At 42.7% G+C, this 16,724-nt stretch overlaps 1 protein-coding gene across 1 annotated transcript in view; it reads left to right on the top strand.

Annotated features, from left to right (window-relative positions):
* Positions 1–16,106, top strand: part of PEX14 (peroxisomal biogenesis factor 14) — a 70,685-nt gene extending 54,579 nt beyond the window's left edge. The window contains exons 4-9 of the mRNA XM_082295673.1: positions 297–419; positions 6,537–6,622; positions 7,235–7,337; positions 8,599–8,696; positions 11,851–11,942; positions 14,269–16,106. Of these exons, the coding sequence (XP_082151799.1) occupies positions 297–419; positions 6,537–6,622; positions 7,235–7,337; positions 8,599–8,696; positions 11,851–11,942; positions 14,269–14,734 (968 nt within the window). The 3' untranslated portion in view covers positions 14,735–16,106. The remainder of the gene's footprint in view (positions 1–296; positions 420–6,536; positions 6,623–7,234; positions 7,338–8,598; positions 8,697–11,850; positions 11,943–14,268) is intronic.
* Positions 16,107–16,724: the final 618 nt, after the last annotated feature.

Raw genomic sequence — 16,724 nt, 5'->3', positions numbered from 1 at the left:
AATAGAAAGCTACTTCAAAAGCAGCAATAAACTCAAGGATAAATTAAGGAAATTGAATGAGCCACATTTGGAAGCAGCATTGAGGCTAATATTCTGTCGCTTAAGGTTAAATTGCAACAGAGAAAGAGAGAGAGGGAGACATTCCAGTGAATCCAAAATTGGGGAGGCATTACTGCTCAAGTCAGTGCCAAAATTCTTTGCAGCTTGAAAGGGTTCTGCCTGGCTTGAGAATTTAATTATGTGTGCATCAAGTGGGTAAAGGTGCTAAACTGATTTCATTTCCTCTGCTCCCCCAGGCCTGACAGATGAAGAAATCGACCTGGCGTTCCAGCAGTCGGGCACTAGCACGGATGAGCCACAGTCCCCAGGTCCTTCTACACACCCGGTGCCAGCTCAGCCTCCTCACACCGTGGTGTACAGTAAGTAACACTTCGAAAAATATCTGGTCCCAATTGCTTTCTGCTGTGATTTCTGCAGTGATTTCACAGATTCATGTGCCACATCCTGGATTTCAATTCAACTGATGATACTTTTTGTCATAATCAGACACCAAATGTTACTTTGAATGCACTTCATGGTTGTTGATGCCTGTGACAAGATCATGTTACACAAGGAAAATGAGATACAAATGATCACTGTCTACAAACAAATGTCATCCATACCAGCCAGTGACACCTCTTGACCTGAAGGTGGAAAGTCAATGCAAATTAGATTCTGACACACTGTACGGACGTCAGAAAAGCACTTTGTCAACACGGGACTCAGTCTTCCCTTCTAAAACTTGGAAAACTTTTCTCTCTGTGTATACTATGTGGATGTGATTGTATGATTTTTGTGTACAAAATACGCTCTCAAAGAAATTTTAAAGTCCCAACATAATCTGTGTAGACTCAAAATTTACATATATATTTGCATTTTAAAACAAACCTCGCAAAAAAGTATCTAAGCTCCAAACAATAAAAACCAAAGTACACACCATTAAAAATCCATCAAAAGAAGCTGTTCAGCTCACATGTGTGTCTGGTAGTTTGAAAATCACTTCACTTACCTGCCAAGTATGAAGAATAGGATTTTGTTGCTGCTCTTAAACAGCTCTGTGGCAGATATTGACTGATGTAACACTCCACTAGAGCTGTGTTTATTAGTTTATGGCACAGGTTTGCTATTGCTGGAGACAATACTAGACTTGCTTTCCGAGTTTTTAGCTGCTCTGGTTTGGCACAGTTTGAGATGAAAAGCTTTTGTGGTAGTATTGGGCTCAGAACTGGAATATTTCTGGCTGTTGTATTGTGTGTGCTGGTGAACTCCAGGGCTGAATTCTGCCTCCTAAGCTAATTCCTGTCTGCTGTAGTCCACAGAAAATGCCAGGAAAGCAAAATCTGCTGTCTTGCTGTAGAAGCAGGGCCAGATCCCTCTTGGTGCTGTCCATTGCTCATTCAAATAATTCTTACCACAACCCAGTACTGGAAGAGTTCATCTTCCCTTATTTCAGTGTTCCACTAGTATGAGTAGAGCAGGGAAGCAGCATGCAGTTCAGCCTGGGAAAACACTGTCATCGCTGTTAACCCTGGCAGCTTTATCACTCTTTGGTTGTTTTCCTTTTGCTATTTTGGGTTTCTTCAAAGCAGCAACTCCCACTTTCTTCTTGCTAGGTAAGAATCTTCACTAAAATTTCAACATCAGAATGTTCCCAGTAACAGCTTGAAAGAGAATTTTGAAAGTATGATTCTGTAATGCTTGGAAATCAAAGGTTACTAAAAATACTACCAAATAAAAGCCTTCGCAGGGGTTCTAATTGTAAACTGGTGCTGTAGCTTTGTGATCTGGTTGGTGCTTTTTAAATAATTTGAACCCAAAGATTTTCCTTGTGAGGCAGTCCTTTTCAGCAGCCCCCACAATCAGGAAAGGGGTGACAATGAGTTCATTAGGTATTGTTCCTCCCCACTCTAGCTGTTTGTTGTAGATGTTCTATTTCTTAACTTCTAAATGAATGTATAAAAAGAATAAATAGCTGGACATACATGGTATTCGTTTGACCAAAATACTTGTTTTGATTAGTTCTCATCTGTGCCCTATTCTAGTCTTGACTGGTGTAGTACTGGTGGGTGTTAATGATGGATCCATCTTTGTTGTCTTCCTATTAAGTGCTTTCTATGGTATTAGAACTGCAAAAGCCATATCTGAATTTTTCTAGACCTGATGGATGAGACTGTGCAGTGGCTCAGTGCTCTTTCAAGGTGTGTCGTTTGCTGTAGGTTATTTCATCAGTTGGATGCTAATCCTGCAATGAGTGTTTCTGAATTGATCCAAATCTGCTTCAGGACAGTTTTTTCTGTGATAATTTACTAAGTCAGTTTATCTTTCACAGTTTTGTTAGGGGCTGTCATGTACAGAGGAAGATAGATACTACTTTTTCTGTCTACCTGTTATGCTTATCTTCTCACAGAGTGTTTATGACACTGAGCTGGAATGCTGCAAGATTTGAAGTTTGAAAGAATATCTAAAGGGCTAGTGAGATAGAGAGGCTGCTCAGTCTGTACACTGATTTGTCAATGGGAACAACTCATGTTGAAGAGCTTATATTGAAAAAGACTGCAAGCTGTATTTGCCTTCTCCGAAGGAGACATTGAGTTTCTTGTGAAGCAATATCAGATCTGCTTGAGCTTAGGACTTGAAGACTGTGAACCACTTTGTGTTTGATATTTTTGGGTTTTTTTAAGCTTTTTTTTTGAGCAGTTTTGACACCTCTACACAAAACACAAAATGAGGAGGGCTTTGTGCTGAAAAGCAGAGGCTTGCATTTTAAAAAATCTAATTTCTCTCTGCACCCTCTTCCCACAAGGTGTTGCCGCTTCATGTTTAAAAATTGCATTAAAACTGTGGGTTACAAGTACAGAAGTTCAGGATGGTTCAGAACCATCTCAGGCATTTCTTCAGCAGGAATGAAGCAAACAGCCAAGCTGATGATCTTGCTAGTAATGCCAGTGTAAGATGCCCACTCCTGTGAGTTGCAGCAATAAATCCTGTGTACCCCTTTTGAATTTGCTTCCTTTCAAGCAACAGGGATCTCCTGCTGTTGCCACCAGTCTGTTCTGTTTCTTAAATTCATACCGCTTAAATACTTCCTTTTGTACAATTGAACTTAATGTTCTAATGTTTTATTGGAAGTACCTGTAATTTGTATAAATACTTCCTAATTCTTGAAGAGTTAACAAGAAAAAAGCACACTTGTAAGCCTTTAGAGTAGCATAGGTCTTGTATGCTGAACCCCTTCTGGGTTTGGTTGAAGAGAAAGTATAAAAACTTTTTTGGGGAAGAGACAATAATTAAATTTCTAGTATTTTAGGTCAATACCATCTCTACTACTTCTCCTCTTGTTCTGGAGGAGTAATTCCTTCCCTCTAGTTTGTACTTTTGCCAAGAGGTGTCAAAACTGCTTAAAAAAAAAGCTTAAAGAAAGCTTGAATTTGATTAATATAGAGAAACAAGACTTTGCCTGACTGATAATAAAACTGATAAATGACATTTGAATTACTTGTAGCAGTAATTTATTACATAAAATATCTTTTATTTGACATGCGATTAGTTGCTGGAAGCATCACTCAATCTGACTAGTTTAAACATGCTCTAAAATGAACCCCCAGTAAAAAAACAGGGCTGTCTGCTATTGGTGTTATGAAATACACTAATTCAGCACTGAGGACAAAAATCTGACTTTAAATACTTAAATGATTAATTTGTTGATTTTTTTTTTTTTTTACCTTTCTAACCCATATAATTACGAGCAAACTCAGGGGAGTTTCTGAGCGAGGTGTGCAAAGCTGCATGCTTACCATCCAGGTATTGTCTGTGTTGTTCCCCATGGTATTTATGGGCTCCATTTATGGGGGTTTGTGCAGATTTTACACCTGCTTAAAAATCAGCTCCAGTGACTTTTTTCTTGCCATTTGGATCTTTTTTTCACATCCCTGTGTCTTCATTATGCACAAGTCTGTAAAATACAGACTATTTCCTCTTACAGTTAAAAAGGGTAACTAGAATCCAAACTTTTTTTTTTTTTCCCAACATATTTCCATGGATTCACTGTTTTCTTTTGGAAATTCACCTCTTCCAGCATCAGTTTCTACAGTTTTAGAAGTGGATACACATACTAGTGAAGCTGACCTTAAGTTGGATGCACAAGGCCTAATTAGTCGCTGTTAGGAAAGTTAATTCTTAGGTGAATGGGGATCTTAAAAATAGTAGGTGTTTACTCTGGAAATGTGATTTACAGTGACTGCTGTGGAAATTAAATATACTTAGTGAAAACACAGACATATACCTGGAGAAAATGTCTGTGTCCCTTTCATTTGACTTTTGAAGGCCTCTCAGTAGAATGGTTTGGTACATTTGCAGTGCCTAAAGTAACTGGGCTGTCAGTGCTTTTTCACTTTATCTGGACTTTATTTGTTTTACAAGTGGAGAAATTGAGAATATGCACAGTCAGTGTGAGCATGGAGCTTAAAACAGAAAAACTCCTAAACCCCTTTTCACGTCTTCATGCTTTAGATTAGAGAATTGCAGAGAAAAAGAAAGGTTGAGTGTACTTTAGGCAGTGACTGTGACATTCTTTGTAACATCGTGAAGTTGCTGTGGTCAGTGCAGAGCCTTTACTGCATCCCTCACTCACTCACTTCTTCTCTCCACCCCCCTCACTTTTTTTTTTTTTGTCACAAGACAGATTTCACACATCTCTAAAATGAGTAAAATGGCATTTCAGCTTCTTGTCTTTATAGACTCTCTGAACTTTAGGAAAGATCATTCTGGTCCCTTTTCATTAATAATGAAAACCAGGGGGCAATAAAATGTTCTTAGCTCAAGCATTACAGGAATGGAGGGAGAGATGAGTGAGGTGAAAGGGCAAAGCAGATGGATTCCTACAGGTGTGTCTCCTTCCTGCTCAGAGGTCAGTGGAGCTGGGAGGGAGTTTGGGACAGCCCATCAAGGACAGCATGGGCAGGATTCACAGGCCCCTGAGACAATTAACCCTGTACAGCAGCAGCTCAGCCTGGAACAAATCATATTGTCATAGAAGGATATTTTTAGTCAGAAGTTTAGGGGAGAGGACTGGACAACCAAGAGACTTCAGATACCAGAAGTGACAGTGGGGGCACAGCACAGAGGGGAAAGTGGGATAGATGGCTGCGGTTTGCAGCAAGATTAGCGAGAGATCATTTTAAATCCTGACATGTACACAGCCAGTTACTGCAGCTTAGCTGACGTGTGTTAACTCATTAAGTTAAAAAGTTATGATAATTTGATCATGTGCCTAAGCTCCAAAACTGCAACTGCAGCAACCCAAAATACTCCTGGTGACACTATTCACCAGTTCTGACAGAGATGCCTTAATTTGTTCAGATTTCTAGCCAGAGGATAATTTCAGGAGCTGTGTCCTAAAATGTAGCAAGAAGCTCTGAGTGCCAATATTTGGGAGTCAGACCCAAATACTCTGGACCCTAAGGGCTAGAATTAGGGGAACTCTTGGGATGAAATGCCTGTAGAAGAATTCAGCAACAAGCAAAATGGCAATAGCTGAGCAAAGCAGAGAGGAGACCAGCGGCCACCCATTTCAGCCAGTTAAGCCTCCTTTTGAATACCTAAATTGAGACTTTGGAGAACATAATGCATTTATGAGACAATGTAGTCACATGTAGATTTGGAGACCACACCAGTCTCCCATCTCGTCAGTTCTGCCCACATCCTGCCACTGAACTTTAGGCAAGATCATTGTGCATCCTCTTTATTATTAAAGAAAACCGGGGGCAGTACAAGGTTCATTCAGGGAACTGCGAGGGAGGTGACAGGATAAGGCTGGTGGAAAACTACAGGTATCTTCTGATTCTGCTAAAAGGAGCAGGGCATACCATATCTTTGCTTTCCTTTGTGGAGCCTCTAAGCTTCTGTGCAGAATTGTATGTTGAATATCTCAAGCTTTAATCTACTTCTTTACCTCTCTCTGTAGATATTTCATTGCATATTTTCTCTCTGCTCTTTATGTGTGCTTTGGTCCCTATTTGTAATTTAAGCTTGAAAGACACTGGATCCTTCCTCATTGAAGTGGTCTGTAATTGCTGACACAGTTTTCATAAACTCATTTATTGCCCTGATAGATTTATGTTCTTTCTTAAAACACTCCCTTCTTTTCTTTCTCCTGCACTCGTCTGGGTCTCTGGCTCTGTCCCCATTTACAGAAATTATGATAGTGGAGAACAGTAGGTACCAGCCCCAGAGTTGCCTGGGTTCAGAGTGCCTTCTGCAAGGAAAGAGTAGGTCAAAACAGCTTGATGGACCCTTTTAAATTGCTGCTCTGGTTTCTCTCCCTGTGACACTACAAGGCCAGTGTCAATGCCACAGGTCTGGCCAAATGTTTAAGTGTCCTCAGCCAAGGGCCTGCACACTGTGTGTTAATCATTGCTCTTTTCTCTGATAAAATGGATGTACAAAAATGTTGTCACCTGCAGTTCTGACTATGATTATTTCTTGATTCTGACCTTTAGGTCTCCCTGGCTCCAGATGGCGAGATTATGGTGCTTTGGCTATCATAATGGCAGGAATTGCCTTTGGATTCCACCAGCTCTACAAGGTAATATGTCCCTTGCTACTCCTACACTGTGTACTCTGAGAGAAACATGTTATGCTGCTTGTGTCCAAATGATCATGTTGCTTCCAAGCTGGTGAAGCATCTCTGTTCTGACTGGCACTGCCATTGGTATATTTGATAAATGTAGACACTTAACATGAAAATGCAGAGTCAAAAAGTGGCAAGCAAACTAGTTTTCAGCTGTGAATCTCAAACTACTGGAAATAAGGTAATTTCCATCGTGTATGCTCTTGTTGAAGCATATTCCGTTCCTAGGATGAGGCTGCAGAAGGTTCCATGCTAGCTAGAGGAGAGTTGTGACCTATTATATCCAGTCCACCCTCTGCAAGGGCGGAATGAGGCAGATTTCATGGCTGTGTCCAGACTTAGGAACTGGTTTTCAGCACCCTGACAAATGTAAACACAAAACTCCTCTTCTTTTAACACCTACTGTAGAGGGAATTTCTTTTCTCAGCCAGATGTGTGGATAAATGATCACTGGCTCTGTAATAAAGGCTGAGATTTGAGGGGTGGGATTTGAGGATGTTTCTGGTAGATTAGAAATAGCGCTTTGCACATCCCTATTTCCTGAAAAAGTTTCTGTACTCCATGCAGAAATACCTGGTCCCTCTCATCATGGGAGGCAAAGAAGACAGGAAACAACTTCAGAGGATTGAGTCAAACATTTCTGAGATGAGTGGCAGTGTGACACAGACAGGTAAAGATTAATGACTCCATCAATTCACCCCTCAAAGCTTTTCTCCCTCTATCCTCCATTCTGCCAAGACCCCCACCCTTTTCTTTCCCTCCATCTCCACTTTATGTGGTGACTTCATTTATCTGCTCTGAGAATCTGTTCACATTTGCAAATGAAGCCGCCGTCATTTCGGTTTAATTTGAAATTGCTTGTTTACTGTCGGCACGGCCTCAATTAATTATGTTTTTACGGAAAGGCTCCCAACCTCAGAATATTAATAAGGGGAATAAAATGACAGCCTTTTGGAGGGCTGTAAAGTTCATTTTTAATTTCTGCTTCTCTGATATTTTCAGGGGCTTTTTTTTTTGGTGGTTTCTCCCCACCTTCCATCTGAAAATCCAAGGGAGGGTCAGGAGAGTCTGTAATTACTGTGCCTCCCTGACCTTAGCCACCTTCTCTGTTATTGACTCTATAGGGTGTCTGTTCATTACCCGATGCCCTAATGATGGTCTGGATTAGCTGTTACCTGTCACACCAATAGAGTTTTTAATTTTATTTATTTTATCAGCTTGTTTACTGCCTGGAAGCTTTGGATAAAGTGCCAAAGTAGAAGAAGTTCTACAGCTGGAGTCCAGCAGAAGTTCTTCTGTGTTTGCTGGGGTGTAGGAAGGGAATACAGGATGCTCTCTTGGAATAAAAGGGGAAAAGTACAAAGTATATTCAGTTGGGATGAAAAAAATTATGATTTTCAGCAGTAAGTTTATTAAAGATACTGGGGTTGAAGGAGCTGGTAGGTTGAGAATGGGAGGATGCTAATTACACTTTTCATTGAAGGGTGAGAGGAAAAACATCTCTCATTTCTCATGATACCCTAAGGTCAGCCCTGAGAGCAGCCTCTTCCCAGACTGGAGCTAGCTAGCCCCAGTGTTTGCCTGCAAGAGCCCTGAGATAGATAAATGATACAAACATTGTGTAAGTTCAGGGAGATGTACAAATCATAAACCAATATAATTAAAAGGGAGAGGTTTTAGACGGATATACTGTGGTCTATAGACATCTATACAATGGAAAGATAAACTAGAAATACTGGAGGTTAGATGCAGTGCAGGTAGATTACCCATAGTGCAAATAAATCATATGGATTAAAGTGAGCAGGCGGGCATAGATAAATTAAATATAGTAGGAATAGAGGCATCTTTGTAGCTAGACAGCAGGAAAAGCGTGTGTGAGTGTGTAAGTGTGGATGTATCTCAGTTTAACTCTTCTGCTTTTTCCCTTACAGTGACTCAGTTACAGACAACCTTAGCAGCTGTCCAGGAGCTGCTAATCCAGCAGCAACAGAAAATCCAAGAGCTCACCCAAGAACTGGCTGCTTCCAAGGTACCAGCTTCCAACTCTTCACCTTTAGAGCATCATCAGTTTTGGAACATGCATGGCTTCTTTTGTGGGCATGTGGAGAGCACCTATTGGGTTCACAACCCAGTCATCAGCTCTGCCATATCCCCAACCAGTTTCTCTGCATCTGACTTCTTCATGGGTGGTGTAGTTAGAGCACTGGATATGAGTTGGATACTCACTGAAATACATCTGATTTTGGAGAGGGCTCTACTGGGTAGTTTTGGATGAAGCTCATGTGTCTGAGGCCTCAGACCTGTTCTCAGCTCCATACCTTCTGCGCTGCACTTGAGATGAAATTGTTGTGGAGTTAGTCCACTGACCAAAAGAGGCAAAGACCAGTTGTGCAGAGAATTTTTTTTGTGTATGTAATTTTACCAGTTTGTATTTCTCCTGTACTCTGTACATCATGTTCAGCCAAGCAGATACTTGAAGGACTGTATGTAAGTCACTTGTTCAGGTCCAGGTAATGGCCAAACATTCTTACTATTTGGGTTCTTGTTTCAACGATTTTGGTCAGCTGAGTGTAACAGGTGGCCCCATTACAACCCTGTTAATGACACACAGTGACCCATTCCCCTTGACTCTTGACTTGACCTTGGCAATAAAGCCATCAATTCTGACTAGTTTGTGTTGTTACATGTGTAAAGTACCCACTTTTAACCAAAATTGATTTTCTTTCTGTCAATGAGAATTAGTGCTTTACTCCAAAGTACTTTGCAACAATTGGCCCAAGCATTCTATCAGTGAGTAAGTGTTGACATGTGAGGTGGGGTGAATGTGAAGCAGTCACATGGAGATGAAGTCTTCCTTTGACTCGCAGACTTGGGATTGTTCAAGGCCAAGATTGTTCACAGTTATCTTGTGGTATTCTCTGTACAGGGAGATTTTCCTGTGAAATCCTTTAGGCAATGCTTACAGCCCTTTACCTGCAGCAGGAACAGTTGTCTTCTCCCCTTACCACACTTTAATCTCATGCAGATGCTTTGATGGTGTGTAACTGGTGGGCCACAGCTGACTCTGTGCTGTGCACACTGTACAGGAGGAATCCCTCAGTGGCACAGCTGTAAATGCAACCATGAAAGTCAGTTTATGGTCACAACACTCTGCTTCAATTTTCCTTGGGAACTGTGGCCTGACAGTGGCCTGGAGCCAGTCCGGAAATTGGAAAACTGTTTTCAGGTCTTAAGTGTTAAGATTAAGAACACATGTTGAGCTTTAAGAAGGAAAAAGGCCATAAGTCTTGGTGGTTTAGAGAGTCTTGAAGAAGTTTTCCTTCCCCCCTCTCTACCCCCCGCACTGAAATGGTAGCACACATTGTTATGATATCTAAACCTCATGTGTACAAAGAAAAACTTGGGCAACCCCACAAACCAAAGAATAAAAGCTGTGTTTTCTCAGCTGCAATGTAAGTTTTTATATCTGCTTTTCAAACTCCTACTGGCATGCTGTAAAAAATTAAAAAGAGCGACTTTAAGTAATTAAAAAACGTACATAAAAATTCAAGGCTTGAATTTTCTACAACTGTTTTTAAAGAGACTGGCTAAAAAGCCCCAGATGTCAGATTTTATTTCTAAATCCTAGGCATCTGGCACCATATGTGTTTTGGAAATTTGAGTCCTTTGCAGGCCAGTGAGTGGAAATCACTCCCTTGTTAATGTGCTGCTGTAGCTTTCAAGGTCTTAGAAAGCCAGAACAGTGGCTCCTGGATTCTTGCTGTCTGAGGGCTGGGAGTGTGAATCCTGAGGGAACACATCTGTGTATAACACAGCTACTACAGCCTGAGCCTCGCCCAGCTCTTTGGGTTTGAAGCCCAGAAGTCACTGTGAGCAGTGCTGGCTGTGGGGTTACTCAGCAGTAGCTCAAGACTGTTTAAGAGTAAGTAGGAACAAGCAGTTCTGGCTACATCTAGTGAGAACTGCTGAGGAGGAGTTTTGTGTTATTCCGGTTCTGGCTTCCTTTGGTGGGGAATTTATTAGAACTATCTCTGCAGTGATACTCACCAATGTGTTTGTTTCTAATGGCTTTTAGCAGAAATTACTGTGGGATGTGCCAGGCATGAGTATTATTTGGTCTCATGGCTACAGGAATTACTGGAGGAAAAGGATGGGATAACCATAGACCATGATCTGTGTTTAGAAAACTCCCATTTCTCACGTTCCCAAAAGGGTTAAAAGAAAGAGTGCCAAAAGTATTGTCTGCAGCATGTTATTCTCAGTTACTTACTCTAATTTCTGCCTGATCCCATGGCAATTCTGATGCAATTCTGACAGCAGCTGTACTAGGCTTCCATGAGTTACTTACCGTCTTTCCCCACAAAACTGCATCCATTGCCTTGAAATATCCAAGAGACAGTGCCTAGTCCAGCTGCTTCTGGAGATATGACCTGGTAACTCAAGCACAGATCTAATTCTTCAGATCAAGTAGGGAATATTTTTGCTACTTTCAAGTATGTATTTATCAGCCCACCTCTAAACACCACGGAGTGCAGATAATGGATTCTTTCTTTTATGATTTAGGAGAAATGAGAAAATGGTTTTAAAGTAGTTGTTAATATATAGTATTCGAATCTGTTGTCTTAGCTCAGTCTCAGAATGGAGTAAAGGACCTGATTCAGTGCAACTCCCACTGCTTTTCCGGATCCTAGTTCTAGTTCTTCTCTAGAAATCATTCACTAGGTCAGTGCCAAGTGATTTGGTTTATCTCTCTGTGTATTGTTCTCTGTCTGATATGTTGGTGGAAAACATCCAGTGTGGGCCCAGCTGTGCCTGAATTCTCACAAGTGCTGGCCTCCTGAAAAAAGAAATGTCCCCTTGAGATGTTGTAGCAATGGTTGTGCATGGGAGGCAAGATTGGAGACAAGATTAATTAGTCTCCCAAACACAAAGCAAATATTGAATAGTCTTGGCACCTTGAGACAATTATTATTTCTGGTCATCATGGGGATCTGTTCAAGTACTTCTTATTGTGGAAGTTGTTTTGCTCAGGTCTGAGAGATTTTAAGTGATAGAGCTTATGTATGTTATCCACAGGACTCGAAATTCCCAGATGGGAGCAGAACAACATAGGAAAAAGTGACATTGGTGAATTATCTTCCAGTTCAGACATTGATCTTTATGTCTTGTTTTTCATGTTCTAGGCCACAACTTCCACCAATTGGATTCTGGAGTCGCAGAATATTAATGAATTGAAATCTGAGATCTACTCTTTAAAAGGACTTCTCCTGAACCGGTATGGATGCAATATGTGAGCAGACTGTTGTGGGGAAAGGGCTGCTTTCTGGGATTCCCTCAGTCATGGAGAGGAAGGGCATTTCGAACAGGAACTACCTCTATATCCTGTTACTGCTATTTTAATAGTACCATTTTGCACTCCGCTATCACTTTCTATTTGCAGGTCTCAAAATTGTTTTCAAACTGGCCTTAAATCACAGAGTGCATTAGGGAATTGATAAGATTTTTCCTTTTTGTTCGCACTTCCCCCACAGTCAGGATGCCTCTCACCTAGTTTGAGGAATTGACTGCATCTGCACCTGTATTCTGTTTTAGAAAGTCACTTCTGGATGCAGTTCAGCTGCCTTGTTCATGGTCAGGGCATAACCAGGATGAAAAGAATTGTGCCACAGCAGAGCTTGTTCCTCTTAATCAGCTCAGGTATCAACATCTTATACTGTAGCAGGTGTCTGAAATGAGGTGAAAGAAATCCCAGCCTGTGGGACAGTCATAAGAACAGGGATCAGATCTCAGTTCTTGAGAAAATTCTTTTTTCCCAAGTAATTAAGAGTTTATCTAGCTTTCAGCTATTGATCCCATCATTTGGATAGGGCTCCCTTGTCTCCTTCTACATGTAACTAAGACTTCTCAATGTTTCCTAAGAGACGGACTTCAAAGGTCAGTCTAAGATTGGACTAGGCGTGTCCTGGATCTGAGCAAGTGGGCTTTTCAGAAGTCTGCAAAGTGTGTTGTCGTCAATATCCTTTTAAATTCTTGCTACACCTCCCACCCCTCCCAGGAGTTGCAGTAGGAAGCTTTGAAGGATTGAGGACACATATTAAGTTACTGTCTGTTAAGCTGGGTCATACTGGCCTCTCTGTGGGGAGAGAGCATTACTTAATGACACCTTTGCAGCAGTGGGAAGGCTGTAACTGGGGGAAAAGTGCTTTTTGGGGGAAAAATGCTTTTTGGGAAAAAAGAAAACTTTTTAGGGGCTTGTTTTTTAATAAAAAGACAAATGTTTCTGCAGCGAGGAAGCAGCAGCAGCATTGGAGCCAGGAAAACCACTGAGATTAGCTTGGTTGCTTGGAGCGTGGTGCTAATAGTGCCAAGGTTGTGGGCTCAAGCTCTGTGTGGGCCACTCACTTAAGAGTTGGACTCAGTGGTCCTTGGGGGTCCCTTCCAATTCAGAATATTCTGTGATTGTCTCCAGATTGAACTAGTTGGTTGCATTTATGATAGTCGTTGAATAGTGCAGACATCAGCGTCCTGCACTCACAGGGGATGGGGTGAGATCAGCCCAGTTCTGTGGTGGCTGCTGGTGGCAGCAGCAGGAGGGAGGTGAGAGCTGCTCCTGTTCCCACTTCAGTCTAAGAGAAGGCAATGCCGAGTGTGAGCACTTGGTGCAGGAGAGCAGCCAGCTTTGCTCTGCTTTGCTCTTGTTCGTGGCACTTGCCAGCTCCCCTGAGGGGCATGAGGACCCCCTGGCACATAGCCTTTTCAGACTTTGATCTGACACCTCTTCGTACTCCCGCTTTTCACATACACAGGCAAGGATGCATGGGAGTACTACATCAGACATGCTTTTGTTCTTTGCCCTTCATGATGGATGACTCTCTGAGGGCACCAGTGCTCCCCTTGCATTTATATTTGTCCTGTTTGGCACTTGGGATCTCCTATTAGTACTGGGCATTAGCCTGCTACTGCCATATCCTTAAAACCTGGAAAGGACTCGGGGCCAGCTTTTCAGCTGGTGCAAGCTGGTATGACTCCATTCAAGTCAGAGAAGCTGAACCAGTTTGTGGCAGCCAGGCCTGGCCCAAACATGTAAAGTGCATGCTGGGACTGGGAGAAAGGCTCTGGATTGCAATGAGCCAGAATGCAAGTGGTGTATCACTATTGAGGTGAGAGCCAGGTGGTGAAATTCCTTGGCTCAGGCACCTGGTGTGTCTGACTTCTTGCTCCAGTGGGAATTTTCTGTACCAATTAATTAGTGATTGTCTTATAAAGGGACACCTTTGTCTTTTCACAGGCAGCATTCCTGAGTGCTAGCTTACTTACTTAAATTGGCAAAATCAGATCATTTTGGTGCTTCAGACTGCCCAGCTGGGATATTTTCCTTGTGTACAGGCTCGATTGCTGGGAGCTTGTAAAGCACTTTGAGAATCTCTCTGGAGAAGTGAAGTGGCCTTGGTTTTGCTCATTTATGACAATGAGACTTGGAGTTTCAGTCTTGCTTTACATGACTTCCGTAGTGCAAATGCCATTCTCTCTAATGATAACCCCTCAGTATTTATAATAAAAGCCCCTTTCTCTCCTTTTCTTCCCCTCTTCTCCTCCCCAAGGAGGCAGTTCCCTCCTTCCCCTTCGGCTCCTAAGATCCCATCATGGCAGATCCCAGTGAAGCCAAGCTCACCCTCCAACCCCGTTGTTGCCAACCACAACAGCAGCAGTGACATCTCACCGGTCAGCAATGAGTCGACCACCTCATCCCCAGTGAAGGAGAGCCACAGTCCTGAGGGCTCCAAGGTCAGCTGCCACCTGCTCGGCACGGAGGAGGGCACCAAGGCCGTCATCGACGTCACGAGCCAAGTGCGGATGGAGGTGCAGGGTGAGGAGGAGAAAAGGGAAACCAAAAGGAATGATGAGGAGGAAGAGGATGATGAGGATGATGATGTTAGCCATGTGGATGAGGAGGAATGTCTGGGTGTCCAGACTGAGGACCGGAGAGGAGGGGATGGTCAGATTAATGAGCAAGTGGAAAAGCTACGAAGACCTGAGGGGGCCAGCAATGAGAATGAGATTGACTAAGACGCCCTGGCTGCTGCTGCTGCTGCTGCTGCTGCTGCTGCACATCTTCCCCAGCCTGCTGCACTGTCCCCAGTGCCTCTCCCATTTTGTGGAGAGAAAAGCTACCATTCCCTCCAGTGATTCTCCCTTGATTGACCTTGAGCAAGGTCATGATTGCTCGGTGAACAACATGATTGCCCTGTTTCACCACAGGGCTTTTCAGTCTTGCAGTGGCTTCTTCTCCCCTCCCAGCTCTTCTTCCCGTGAGCTGGGGTCACTGCTAGGCTGGCAGACCGATCGCCTTACCATGCACCACAGCTACAGAATACGCCCTCTTACAGAAGCAGCCAGCCTCTTGCTGCATCCTAGAGCCCTTCTATCCAATTTCAGAAACCAGTCTGTACTGAGCTCCTTGATTTCATGAGCCTTTAATCCCACGTAAGGCCCAAACCAGTTCTCTGTTTCCCAAAATAACCCTCTGTTTTATTTCTCAAACTACTTGATACTCTGTTGCAAAACAAAACAAAACAAAACAAAACCTGAACATTTTAACCTCAAATTCCTCACCAGATCTCAGTCTTGGCTCTTCCAAACCTTATGCCAAGCCTCAAATTCCTGAAACTACCTAGCACGTAAAAACACTAAACTTCTGTGGGGTCCAAAGAATGTTATTTCCACCCCACATGCTTACATTCATCAGAGTGACCTGTTGGTAGGGACCAAGGTGTCATGGCCACAGTAAAATCCATGAGAACAGGTGGCTTTGTTGATGACTGCTTCCCAGTAAAAGGCTTTAGAAGAAGTTGACTCCACTCAACCCCGTTATTACCCTTCCTCCTCCAAAGACAAGAAGCTCACATCAGTTTTTGACATCATATATTTTATTTATAGCTGCTCTGAATGAATGAATGAATGAATGAGTGGGGTGAAATCAGATGCTGGAATAGTTGGTTAATTCTGAATATTTGCAATGGTTTTTAGCCTTTTTTTCTCCCTAAATGAGAAGAAAAATGATCATAAATGGTACCTCTCCAGTGACAGGCACCTGCTTCAGCAAAGCAGTCTTTCTAGCAAAGACAACAGCTCCAGCTCTGAGGTTTAACCACTGGCCCTTCTTGTGCAGTTCAGCCTTTTTTTTTGCCCCGTTGGGGCCATACACAAACCAGTGAATTTTGAACCCTCTCATTTGCAGCATTGTGTTTGCAGCTGGTGGTGTCCAATGATACTATTCACTGCATCAGGGCATCTTAGCAGAGCAATTCTTGTAACAACTGAGTCTCACTGTCCTCACCAAGCAAGTGTGCTCATCTGTGTGATCATGTATAGATTTCAAATATAAAATATGATTGTATATAATTGTAATAAATATGAGTTACCACTATTTAACACCAGGCTATTACTGGATTACTGTGGCTCTTATTTTGGGGAGAAATATGCATGTAGGGTGGTCAGGGGAGGGGAAAGGGGTGGTTACAGAAACCTGGTCCTTTTAAAATGTTTTCCAAAGGCCATTTGTGGTTGGTTTTTGGACTGCTCCAGTCCTAGGCGATATCAGCAGGAGGCAGTGGTGTAAGTGCAGTGTAAGGTACACTACAAATAGCTCCAGGAGCGTGGTAATGCTGTGTTGTCTTTGATGGTGCAGAGGTTGTGATGGATGTAGCCCCTGGTGAGCGCAGTGCAGTTATTCTGTGCCTCTGCTCCCAGCAGGAGGCTCTGCAGGGTGTGGAATAATGCTGCGTCCTGCTCCTTCCACCAGCAGCAGGAGGTGCTGAAGGGAGAATGTGAGATATCCCATGGCCCCTCAGTCTTATCTCCAGGAGGGAATGCTGTGCTGGATCCCATGACTGGTCTAACCCTGCCATCCCAGTCCAGAAACCATCGAAGGAGATGGTGTGCAGCAAGTAAACTGTAGCTACTACAGTTCCATCATTGTTCAACAGAAGGATTTGGCTCCCCTCTGAAAAATAAGGGATTTACTTGATTCCCAAGTATTTGGGTGTCTGGTACACAG

This window comes from Coloeus monedula (assembly GCF_965178545.1).
Source record: "Coloeus monedula genome assembly, chromosome: 22".
Lineage (NCBI taxonomy): Eukaryota > Metazoa > Chordata > Aves > Passeriformes > Corvidae > Coloeus > Coloeus monedula.
The sequence above is the reverse complement of the archived record's forward strand: the minus strand, read 5'-3'. Positions and strand labels throughout refer to the sequence as shown.